The sequence below is a fragment of the Athene noctua genome, chromosome 2, assembly GCF_965140245.1.
Source record: "Athene noctua chromosome 2, bAthNoc1.hap1.1, whole genome shotgun sequence".
NCBI lineage: Eukaryota > Metazoa > Chordata > Aves > Strigiformes > Strigidae > Athene > Athene noctua.
Window position 1 is genome coordinate 71,753,954 of NC_134038.1, and position 13,384 is coordinate 71,767,337.

The window sequence follows — 13,384 nt, forward strand, 5'->3', positions numbered from 1 at the left end:
AATCAGAACAGGGTTATTTTAAATTAACGAAGATGGTCTTCATTTATCGCACCACTCATTTGGATGTCACAAACTAAGGATAAAGGTGTCTTCAGAGCGAAAGCTCTTGTGTTTGGAAATGAATATTTTTATGTGGAAGATTTTGTATAGCAAAAATTTCTCATAGTACCTCAGTGTGCTACCAGAACTGGCAAAATTGGTCAGCATCAAATACGCTTTAGCTTTGTGTTTGAAAAGAGACGTCAAATATATCATCCAACAGACACAGTGAGTACCTTAAAAAATAAAAAATAATTCCGAGCAATATATTGAAAATAATGAAGCTCAACTGGTAACAGTAGCTCAATGTATATTTGTTTCATACTTTTTTTTATTCTGCACAAAGGAGTCTGAATTTTTCAAGCTGAACATTATCAAATGATAATGGAAAGCCTTTAGGAACGGGAAGTGGGATGAGAAACATTATTGCATATTTAGGTACATATTTAAGTCTGCAAAGCTATTTCAAAGAAAGAGAGAATTAAATTTTTGACAAAGTTGCCAGCATGTTAAAGCTGAACTGCTGGGAATGTTTTTTGGTAGCTTGTGATAACAGGTATAAATTGTAAGTTTCATGGTTATAAACAACACATATGTGGATGTGTTGCATCTCTTATGCAGTACAGAAATCTCTGCACTTCTGCATATGGATATACAAACCATTTTAGATTTTGTAACTGTAAAATGCTGTTTGCCATTTAAAGTCAGTACCACTAAACCTCAACCAGCAAGATTATGACTCTCCAATCCACATTAATAATTCAGTGTGAAATATCTTTGTGACAGTTGTAGCCCTGTCAGAGATCGAAAGTGTTTATATTTTCTGGATACATTATATTAAAAGTAAAAAGCATTCGTATGCTGCATGAATTTACAAATTCCAGTCATAGTGGATGTGCTATGACATGAAACCTACCATTTTAAACCCAGCCCTGCATTACCACTCATGTTGATTTTTGCGTGCAGTATTACTTTGTAACAGGCGTCTCATGATAAAACTGTCCTGTCTGCGCAGGTGATATGGGTGAGGACAAGTGGTAAAACCTGAATCCCTAACCATACTCACTTCTGGTCTCCATATGGGGTATGATGCTCTTCAAACATGTTGGGTTTGGTCCCTCTTGTTGAAATAACTTTTGGTTTTGTTTCCTTCAGTTTTCCTCACGCCTCCTTCCAATGTCCCTGCCCGACTCTTAGGGTGACTGTCTTTCCACTGAAATCTGCTTTAGCTAGAATGACTTAATGAGAGATGGCCTAGCTACTGTTTGTCAAACTCATATATGTCATATTTGTAACATAGTCAGCCTCTCAAAAGCAAAGGTTTACATGATTAAGTCTTCCCTTGAACTGGATTCTTATTAGCAACACAAAGCTTTGTCATGCTGTTGCAATACATCATATTTTAATAACTCTTAAACCCTTTGAACATAAAATTTAGTAGTAACACTTTCAGGAATTAAATACTTTCACTGAGCACTGATGCTTATGGCCTAAACTTAAGGTGGGAATTGGGGTTTACCTTGGAATAGGGGCCGATTGTATCTAACACTGAACAAATGCATTCGGTAATAGTAGAAAAAAGGGTTTCTGTCCCAGAGTTTACAGTTTAAAACACAGGCCTAAAAAGGAGTGTGGAAATGGGGCAGAACGCATGAGCCATGACATTAAGGGATTTCTTTCCCATCTCATGATAGTTGTTATTTTTTTAAGGTACAGGTCTCTGTCTCAGGATTCACTGTTGCCAGGCAAGGATTAGCCAAATTTAAAGACAACTAGAAGAGAAGGTGTGCTGCAAATTGAGAGGAGGAGGAAGGGGATAGCACACACAGACCAAAGCTACAAAACAATGGTAAGCATTAGTGTAATGGGAGGGTAAAAAGGATGGGGAACTGATTTGCGACCTGTCCTGCTGGCTGCGCGGCTGGTCCTACCAAATCACCGCAGTATCTGTGCTTCTGCTCAAGTTGCTTGGTATGCTGGCTCAGGAGTGTTCTCAACCTGCCGATCTGGGTTTGTTGAGAAATATTGGCCCTCGTCGGGGAAGGATTAAGCAGTATGGTTGTATGCCACATGGCTGTACTGTCTTGGAAGTAGCTGACCACAATGAGCTGGAAGATGCAGAGGTTTATTGGGTTATGACTCTGCCAGGGTTTCGTCTTTCCCACTGCACCCTGCAGTGGTGTGAGGGGTTGCTTCTCTGTCTGCTCTCATGGTGCCTTCTGAAAATGCTTCTCCTCAACTATCAAGGTGGCACTAAGCACCTAATGGGTGCCATTAGTCACAGCCCTGACAGCATCAGGGGATATGCAGTGAGTCAGCAAGCAGGGACAGCTGTCTCAGTGATTCTTCTGCTAATAAGCTATTTAGAAACAAATCCCAAGTCCCAGTGAAGCCCATGGCAATGCTCTTGCCAACCTACTTCAGAGCTGGAGTTAGTCTTCTGAGTGCTGAAGCATCTTCTGTGATTTGAATCAATAGCCTCCTTCCATTTAAGCCAGCAAAACTGCATTTTAATGTTTGCTTCTGCTACAACTGAAGTATAATTGCTGAGGGTTTGTATATGTAAAGGACGTTTTGGGTTTTTTTTTCCCCCCAAGTGGAAGATTGCCACAGACCAACAGTTTAAACAGTTCACAATTATCAGCCCTAATTTTGAGGAGAAATATGGCCATTTTAATTACTAAAGACAACAATCCATGTGCAAAAGACTATCAGATGTCAGTGAAAAAATAACCAGGGTTTTCTTCCTGTGTATAAGGGATTAGTTTTGAATGTGAACAGGGATAAACTAGAAGTTGTAATCTTACTTTTGCCATACATGCACTAGCAGCTTTTTAGGCTCAAAGGGCCATGTAAGTGTATTTCTTTTAACTGATTGTAAACATATGATGAATTGGATAGTTTTCCTTATAGTCAATAAATAACTGCTTAGAGTCAGTATGCAACTGTATTGGAGTTTCTGATACTGCACATCTCTTCAGATCAACCAGTTAAATAATTGGAGATTGGAGCAGTGTGTGCACACATCAGGATGTCTCTGCAACGAGCAAAATAAAGACTATTTATTGTTTCATGACACAATATGAAAAATAATATAGCAAGGTGAAAATTAATTTTGTGTATAATGAACAAATGAGAAGGGTTACATCACACCTAAATGTGTAGCAATTGTGGTCTGGGCTGCAGTGAGCTAGTAATGCTTTTCCTAATATACAACCACAAATGCGAGGCTGTGCCTGTGCTGACCTCTGTGCAATCATTTAATGGCTGTGGCATTAATTTCCACTAATGCTTTCAGTGTCAGTGGAGGATCAGAGCAGAATCTGGCTTTTGGCAAAAATTCTGCCTGAGAGCAAAACCTCTCCCTTCCAAGACCTTTCTCACAGTTTTCACACATACTGCATTATGTTGATTCTTAATACTCTGCATGCTTTGTGTTCCATAATTCCAAACTGCTTAACCCTTTAATACACACCCAATCGCGTCTACAAGCTCTGATTCATAGTTTTCATTCATTTATACCTAAGGCTACTACAAGAAGGGATAACCTCTCCTGCTCATACAGTACACCAAGAGCCAGTGCCCAAGCTCATGGCTTACTACAGCACTAGTCTATGTATTTTATACTAGCCTTGTCAGTGAAGCTTTGTCAAAGGGGGAGACTGTAAGATAATGTCTTTGGATAGTTATGCAATGGGAAGGCAAGCTGGGTGTGACAGAGTTCAGAACTGGAAATTCCTGATAACTGGGCTTAATGTCACATGCTGTGTTTTTGTGTAGTAGTGTCAGTTGCTGTCATCATTATAAAGACATGATCGTTACGGGAGACCAATGGCATAACAGTGAGTAACCACAAATAAGTGGACTGGGGTGGTTGGAATAGGTGACTTGCAGAGGTCCCTTTCAACCTCAACTATTCCATAACTCAGTTTCTTAAATAATTGGGCAATAGAAATAACCCATTGCTTTGTCTAATAAGCCAAACAGGCAGGGTATCATTTTTTTTGTTTGAGCAGAATCACCTTTACTGCACATTTGCAACTGGTAGAGATCTGTTCGGTCGGTTTGTATACGGGTAGGGTGTGCTAGAAAGACAGTCACAAAATGTGCTGGGGTGGACAGAGAAAGGTTATGTGATCAATGCTCCCGCCCCAGGACAACCTTTTCTTGTTTGCCAAGCTATCTGAGACCTGGTGCTAACAGTCTAACACTAGTTACCTAGAAATATTTTGCTGATCATCAGAATTAATTATTATAGAACCACAGAGGCTGGAAGGGACCCCTGGAGGTCTCCTGTCCAAACTCCTCAAAGTACAATGAGCTGGAGGAGGCAGCTCAGGGCCATGTATTTGTGGGTTCTGAAACTAAGGATGGAGACTCCACAGCCTCCCTGAAGAATGGTGTCTGACCACTGTCGGGGAAATATTTTTTTTTAAAACTAATATCTAGTCAGAATTTCTTTTGTCCTATCTTGTGTCCATTGTCTTTTGTTCTTTCACCGAGAATCAACTTTTCTATACCCTACCATCACACAGTTGTGTTATGATGATTTTTTTATTATTTGCATTGAAATAGACCATAAAGAACCAATACTGCAGTCCCATCACTCTTCTATAGAGCTGCAAGAGGACAGCACAACCACGTTATAGATAAGTATATCAGTTTTGTAGTTGTTTGCAAAGTATTTCTTCTTGTTTCTTACAGTGCTTTTGAACAGTTGCTAGAGAGAAAAAAAAAAAAAACAAACTGTTGCCACAGTGCAGCGAAGAGATTAAAAAAATCCTTTTTCTATTCTCTAACATCTTCCAAGGAACAGTAGTGTTACACATCAACATTTACAAATCAAGAAACCTACCAACTAGATCACCTGGAAACATTATTTTGCTCCGCTATAACTTGGAAAGAGCAAGTTAAATTGCTCTGTTTCTGCTACAGAGCCTCCATTAAGGAAAGAACCTGCAAAACTCTCTGTGTGTGTGTGCATGGGTGGGGGGTTAATGCATGTAATTTGTATGCCTGGTACATATGCACAGTGATCCTTCTGTTAACAGCATTTTACCACTTTACGGTTTGTGAACATGACACTCTAGGCATACCTGTCCACCAATGTATATAATTAATGTGCTTACATGGATTGATCCCCTGACTTTACTCAATAACCAAAGAGGAAAAGCTACTCTATAACTATGAATCTACAACGTGCAGATAAAAAACCATGGTTTTATGTGGAAATTCCATGAAATCTCCAGCTTTTGCCTCAGAAATTGTCAGTAGTAAAAGCCAGTTAGTTTTTACAAGTTATGCTAATTCCCGAATGCAAAAACATCTATACTGACACAGAGTGACCTTAACATCTCTTGTTATTTAGAAGATTCTGGTCAGAGTTTGGGACAGATGAACTACTGGTAGCTTCTCAGTGATCATCACCAGGTTACATGCAAACAAAGCACATTCCCAATTAATAGTATCTCCGTGCACGTGTTGCTTACAAAGGACTAAACTTCCAAAATCAGGAGGGGGAAAAAAAGGTGGAAATTGATTGTGAGGAACAATTTGTACATGAAAATTTGAATGGAAATTAGATTCTTAAGATAAAATTATTATAAGATCAGAAAGCTGTCATCAGGAAAAGGACTGCTTTGGTGGGGAAAAACTAGTCTGTCTGGGCTCAATAAGGAAGTGGAAATAACTATTTGACATAATACATGAAAATGGTGAGTGAACTATGTATAACGATCAATATAAATAAATTGTTCTGGAAATTGGTAACAAAAAGCTAGAAATACGAGGGAAAATCCATGGCATGTATTTTCTACATATACTTGCAGTAAAAAAAAGTCATTGTAATGGTATAGGCACTTCTAAATTAAAATTAATAAATTATTAAAATTAAAAAAGGTATTTTGTGCAGAGTTCTGTTTTTTAAAAAAAGTGACTTCAGGAGATCAGCTGAAAACATTCTTCCACTTGATGGCAACTGTTTTTTGTCAGAGGTGATTTGCTTATCTGGAAGAAAATGCATAAGGTATAGTTCATTTGGTAATTAGTTTGTGAGATCATCAGCTAGGCCAAAAATGTACTACTACATTTGGGAACGAGATGCAATACTATATACCTGCCATGATCATGAACACTGAGTCAGGAACCAAACGTGTTCTTACAGCATTATAGAAATATTCCTCAACACCTCGTAGCCAGGGCTATGTGTTTAAACTGAGCAAAAATTCTTAATATATAAAGTAGGGAGCATATTAGCATGCTATTTCATGTCAGACTAATTTTTTTATCTCCTATATAGCCTTTATTCAGTACTGCTTCGTAAGTGAAAATCATTATGGTTCAATTTGGACTGAAGTTTGTTCTTGGTAGTTTCTCATTTCACTGATGACCAATCGATGGTATTTCAAACAATCTAACGAAAGAGTTTGATTTACCAGGATTTGGATGCAGATCCATTTTAACATGTGCAGTTTTATTTTAGTACTGGACCAGGGGGCTCATTTAACGCTCTGCAGATTGCAGAGCTGTAAGTGGAAACATTCATTGCAAGTAGTATGTCAGGAAAAAAAACCCCAACAACAAACACACGCACATCCTTCCAAACCATTCCTTTGGCTATTATTTTTTTGTATATGTGTATGGTTATAGTTTATCCTACAAAGTAAAAGCTTTTACATTAATGGCTGCTGTTCTTTCTACCCCACGACCGGCCCATACCACTCAGTCCTTAGGCTTTCGGCCAGCCATGGTCCTATGACATAGGCATCGGTGGCCCGTAGAGCCGGGTAAGTGGGATGCGAGAGTATCCTACATGAAACAGGTGTGAGAAAGTGACTTCCACCACCTATTACCAGCAGTGGAAGAAGCATCATCTAGAGGAAATGAGGAAAATTTGTGTGTTGCCTTTGAAAATTGCAGGGGAAAAAACGATTTCCATAAGCTAGCCTTATTTTAAAGAGTGTACAAGAGGGGAGGGGATGTGAGCAGAGGTACCGTGACGACAAACTCCACGTCCCTATGCTTCAGGAAACTTCCCGTCGGGGTGCCTCTACCCGGCTGCGTGCGCCTGGGGATCTGCTGCACCCGTGTCCAAGTCCGGAGGGCGAACGTGGGCAGGAGAGAGCTCTGCTCCCGAGCGGCCCCCGGTTGCAGCGGTGCCAGGGCCGGGGCCCCTCTCGAACGACCAGGCGGGTGGGCCCTGCACCCGCCAAACCGGCTGCGGCGGCTCCTGCCGCCGCCGCCCGGGCCAGGCCCGGCTCACGGCCGCTCGCCAGCAGCGCCCGCCGCCTCCCTTGCTCCCGCGCCAGCCGCTGGCTCGGCTGCGGCCGGACCGCACCGCTGCGGGCCCAGCCCCGGCCGCCGCCCCCGGGGCAGGGCGAGCAGACAGGCAGCCCGGCGGCAGCCGGGGGCGGGAGGCGGGAGGAGCGAGGGGCGGCCGGGCCGGGCCGTGCTGGGCCGGTGCCCTGCCGGCAGCGCCTGCCCGCAGTGCCTGCCCGCAGCGCTGCCGGCGGGGCGGCTCCGCTGCCCGGGCACCGCCGCGCTGGTGTTTTTGTCAGACTTTCTGTCCCCGCCTGCGGCCCGCGGCATGGCCGGGGCGCCTCGGTGGGAGCCGCTCTCTTTCCGCGCCTTCCAGGCCGCCTGCCCTCCCGGGTACCGCTACGGGTACGGGCTCGGCGGCGGCCTGCGCAGCCTCCGGGAGCGCGAGTTCCCCCGGCTCCGAGGTACCGCGGGGCGGGCGCAGCCCTGAGGGGCGGGCGAGGGGCGGGCAGAGCCGCGGGGGGCGGGCCGGGGCCGGGGGAGGCCCGGGACGGTCCCGCCTCGCCTCGTTCCCGGGCGAGAAGTTTCTGGTGCGAGGGAGCGGCGAGGGAAGGGAGGGGCGCGGGCACGAAGCGCTGGCCCCGCCTCGCTGCAGCCCCTGCAGCGACATGGCGGGGGTACCTCTCTCTCTCTTCTTTCCCTTTTCCTCTCCTTCCCTCTCCCTCCCTCCCTCTCTCTCCCTCTCCCCTCTCCCTCCGCACCACGAGTGCCCTGGAGTTGCCATGAGTTCAGTTAGAAGATTTAAGTACAGCAAGATGCAGAGCGAGATAACAAGAAGAGGGAGGGGGAAGGAAAATTAAAATGGTAAAACAGCTAAAGGGTTGTGGTTAGGTCTTGGTAGAGTACTTTTGCAGGTTATATAGATTTCCCCTTCCCCCAACATTACATGCTGCTTGAACATACTAAAAGCTGTGTGATGAACACACCACACACTACAATACTTCATTTTACTTAAAGACTTATTAATGCCCAAGATGTTAGCACTTCAAAATACAAAAAAGAGTAGAGAGCAGAATAAGTAACATCAGTTTGGATGTCCTGAAGCTGTTACTGAGGCCATTCTTTGTGTTAGGAGTTTTATGTTACTGCTCCTTTTTATCATTTTGAATTTTGGTGATCGAATGTAAGAGCAGGCTTTCTCACATGCAGGTGTCTAGTAAAGAATGGAGTTACAGTTTGTCTCTAGAGTGATGTGGAAAAAAAACGAATTTTAAGCAGCAGTTTGAGGAACATTAGCTAAGACTCAGTACATTAATTTCACAGTCTGGTATTAGTCATATTAGCTGCATCAGTGAAAGTTTGATAACAAGAAACTGCTTGTCCTAAATTGAGGCCAAGATTCTGAAAAGTGGGTGCTTTGTAAATGAAACATTGTTTAAACATATAAGCAGATGACTCTTCACAACTCCTGAGAATCAGGCTTGTTTCTCATGAGGCTCCCCAATTTTGAAGCAAAGTGTATCTGCTGACGAATGATGTCTGGTGGATCAGTCTGGGTTCCCGAGTGGAGCTCACTGCAAAGTCAGAACATTGGGAGTTTACCTCTATCTGCAAATGTTTTGACTAATGTAGGCTACTGAGTTACACTTTGGTCATGCAACCTACTAAAATAAGATGTGGATGATAGATAATTTAGAATATTTCCAGAAAAAGATAAACAAAACCAAATACAGGGTATAAAATAGAATCTGTTATAATGCTAGCTACTTGAAATCACGTAATAGTCTATGGTAAGGTGACCTAGGTTGAAAATTCCTTCTGCCCTTTGTTTATCCTTTGTTTAAAATGTTATTCAATTCATAAGTCATCGTCCATTTGTCTTGAAAGCTTGTCACCTCCATAAGGAAGACCACTGTCCTTAGATGGTCGCTGTACGTACATGTGGCATCCTGTATGGGATTCTTGTCTTAAGACCAGGGACGTTATCTTCTCTAGTCAAGAACTTGTGCCTTTAACTGATGCCAGTAGTGCCAAATGAAAGACATCTGGGAACAGATTCCTAGCCCAAGTGTATAAGGTTGAGTGTGCCCTGCCTTACCCATCTGTTTTGTCTCAGAACTGACTTGTTGGACTAGTCCAGGACAGAGTCCAGGAGATGGCTGATAGTGGACTATTGTGGATGATAAGTATGTTGCTTGTACTTATTCCTTGGCCTCCATTTATTTAGCCCTATAGCTGTATTCCCGCTCACTGATGATGATGATGTTATAAAATGTCTTTTAAAGCACAATTTTAAAAGTTTAAAAGGTCTTTGTTACTTTGCTGAAATAAGGCAAAGGAAAGGTGGCTGATGCACAGGTTGGCAGCAACAATAGTAAGTAAAGGGGTCTTCTCCGAGTGACTTGCAAAAAAAAAGGGGTCTTCTCCGAGTGACTTGCAAAAAAAAATTAGTGGGGCTTTCAGGTATTTAGCTACTTCAGCAGCCTGCCAGAACATGCAGGTTGGGAGATGAGGTAGAAGTTTTACATCTCTGGTGGCCTCAGGTCACATTTATGGGTAAATCCTGATTGTATGCTGATTCACTAAGGAACCTGTAGTTGGGGTTGATCTCTGCGGGGTGTCTCCCTATTGCACAAAGGTGCTGCAATTTAATCCCTTCTAGTAAAAAGCAATCTTAATTAGTTTCACTAGGCAAAAGAGAAAAAGTTGTATTTTTAGGTAGTTGACAATATTATCTTGCTCTGTCTGTTTATTTGGGGTATATCTCAAAGATCTTTTCACCATTAAAGTTGGATAAAAATCCAGATTTTGCTGCTCACTTTTTATGTGAACAGAATTTTTGGAGTTCCTGTGAAGGTATCCATGAATTAGGCCTAATGCTTAATTTTGGAAGTATTATCTTCTAATGAGCAGCATGTGATAATAATTATTATTGCATATCGATGTATTTGCTTCTTTCTGTTTGATGGTATTTGGTGGTATCCACTAAGGACATCTTGTGCAAATGGTGTTCTCTGGGGAATGCAGAAACCATTTCTGTGTTACAAGCCTTACTGTGTGGTGCTAGTGGTTCTTTTGTAGCTCTAGTATGAATATTGCACTAGTGCCGGTTGAGAAGAAGGTACAACAGATGCATGCAGGGAACACTGGCTACCGGACATACTATAGAACGAGGATTTTTCAAAGGTTGTCTACTTGTGGTCCTATCAAAGTCTGTGGGAGTTTCACTCTTGGCTCCATTAGGCCCGTGCTGAGTGTGTTGGGGATTTCCCATTCAGGTTTTGTGAAGGGATAAAAGGAACTACTTTACTTCCTTGAATCAGCAGGAGTCTGTCTGTTCTGGCACAGAAGCCTTAAATTTTACCGTTTAAGCCAAAGTTTATCTTCACTTTTGTAATGCAAGGGCTGTTAGCTGATGGCTAGAGCAGCCCCTTCTAAAAATATATGTAGAGTCTGTGAAACGGATCCCTGTTTCACAGGCAGCAGCGTATGCGCAATATGTGACCTTGACTTTAATCTTGTGAACAGTGTACCCTTATCTGCAGTGTAGGATTGTAAATTGTGCTTTAGAAATGGATAAAGAAATCAGCAGGAGTTTATAGGTTCTGTTGTTAAGTAATGGGGATGAATATGCTTCTATGATGTTTATCATAGCAAAGAAAATATCAGCTTCATTTTGTGTCGTAGTTTTAAAAAAGAAAAAGCCGCCATGTGATTTGCGGTGCAGCATTTAATCCCAAGATACCTTTCCAGTTTCAGCTGTGTGCCAGTACTCTTCTCTAAGATAGCTGTGTCTGTTTCAGTGGGAGCTTTCCAAGAGCGATAAGCAGTGGCTACCCATCCCCCAAATAAAAACCAGCACGTAGTAGCAAACACATATTCTTTAAGGGCTTCTGCCTCTTTGAAGATAATATTTAACTAAGGTAAGATGCGCTGTCACATTTAATGTCAAATCGGTCACTGTCCCATACTTAAGTCATGTGACAAATCATGTGTTACCTTAGTAGTATGAACATTTGTGATATACATGATTACATACAACTAACAATAATAATGTAGCTTGCCTGTTAAACAAAAAGGAAAGGCAAACTAAGCTTTGAGTAACAGAATTGGCCTTTGTTTCTTCAAAACTCAAATGATGTCCCATGAACTGGTCGCCTGTACAAGAGCTTATTCTGTTGTTCAGTTAAGGAGTAGCTGGGTACTGGATCTGACATTACACAAAAATAAGATTTTTTTACTCATATTGCTGGTAATTGTTTGCACCGAGACTTCTCCTGTATGTAGAAGAATGGGAGAAGCAGGTCTTCTCCATGCACTTCAGTCCTCAGTGGCTCAGTTAGCAAAGGTCAGTTCTGTCCTCTGAGAACAGAAAAGCCTGTCTATTTGTCATATTTGGGGTAATCTGGTGTTTTGGCTGAATTTTAGAAGTAGGAAATACATTCTGGTGTGTCAGCTCAGAGTAATTTTTTTTATAGGTAGCTGTTGCTCACATTTTATGAAACTTGTGAAGGTGAGCGTACTGTGAGCCTGAAGAGTTGTGCTCACCTCTTGATTTGCAAATGTGGTCATGCCCTTAGTTTCTCTGCTGCTATACCAGTTTGCTTGCCTTGTCAAACCAGAAATTCTACCAGCCTTGTGTCTGAGGATTTTTTTTTCTCTTTTTGTTAAAAAAATATACTTGGAATATTTTCTGTATCCTAAAATAATTTTAATACTTTTTTTTTTTTTTACATCTACAGAGGCTGGGTTTTGTTGTTTTTGGGTTTTTTTAAGACCATTCTGCTTTATCTGGTACCTGTCTTCTGCTTGTGTTTATGTTACTTTCTGCTGATTTCCTAATTACTAATAATTTATATCTGCAGATGAATCTGTTCTGTTTAACCTTTTTTCTTTTTCTTGAAGACTAAGTGACTCTGTGTATTCAGCAAAATCTCTTATAGGTAGGTTCTTTGAGCAAGTTAGCAATATGCAAGTCTCATCATGCCGTTTAAAAACCGGTTTGATAATGAGGTATAAGTTTATTTTGATTCATTGTTGTCTAAGGTCTATGCTGAACCAGAAGCAAGGCATGTGCCATTTTACGGTCAGATGCAATACTTAACTGTGAGTTCCCTGGAGCCCACCCACCCATTGCTGTCCAGAATTCAGCTGGGCAACTACAGTCCTGGGAGAGACAGCATTGCCTGGAAAGGCAAAATGATTTCATCCACGTGCAGAGATTGGCATATGTTAATTCAGTGCTTACCTCTCCTACCCAAAGGCAGCAAAAGCAATGTGTAAGTGAAGGATGAGGCTGCTTTTTTCTCCTTGGAAGATTCAGGGTAGCTAGAAGACCTGCTAATTGTGCTGGAGAGTAAGATTTACTGAGTTACTTCATCTCTAGCTCATCCTGAACAGAGAAAAAATCTTTTAAACCTACTGTTTTGTGCTCTAAAGCTGAGAGCTCCTCCTCCTACCCCTGTGCAAGGCTTGCTGGCTCTCCCCTCAGTGACTGTGAGGTCTCTGGCTGGTAACCTCCTCTGTAGCCCCTCTGTCACAGCGTGATTTGATTCTGTGAAACACATTTGGCTTTTTATTTGAGGGGAAAATATAGCAAAAGAAATTATATTTATTGAAGGAGGCTGCTGGTGGATACTTTGAAATGGTAGGATATCTGGGGAGATGCGTTTAGTGGGTGGAGAAGGTATTGTAAAAAGAAGCTGTGGTATGGGAAGTGTCACAGCTATGTGACAAAAAAACTGTTTTGTAAAAACCAATATCTATGCTCATGTAAAGCCTTAATGCTTCCTGTCAATTTCAAGTCAGCAGTAGTTATCTAAATAAGCTATTATCTAAAGAATTGATATCAACAAGGAAGCGTGTGTGGAACATAAAGTGGATTTACCACCAAATTCAGTAGCAGCAACTGTGTTAGTTTCAGAGGTTTTCCTCTGCCTACATAGAAGTAACAGGTACCGTTAAGGAATTTCTTACCTTGCATTTCAGGGTTCAGGAGGCTATCGGTGATCTGCTCTGTGCAGGACTGATCTTTCAACTGATCACCCAGAGCTGGGTGATCTTTTGCCCTTCATGGTGAGCACAGCTC

General features: G+C 42.1%; 1 protein-coding gene across 1 annotated transcript in view; it reads left to right on the forward strand.

The window, feature by feature from the left end:
• The first annotated feature begins 7,624 nt into the window (after window positions 1–7,624).
• The window catches only part of MOCOS (molybdenum cofactor sulfurase), a 228,423-nt gene continuing 222,663 nt past the window's right edge, over window positions 7,625–13,384 (forward strand). Inside the window, exon 1 of the mRNA XM_074899417.1 lies at window positions 7,625–7,760. Within this exon, the coding sequence (XP_074755518.1) occupies window positions 7,625–7,760 (136 nt within the window). The remainder of the gene's footprint in view (window positions 7,761–13,384) is intronic.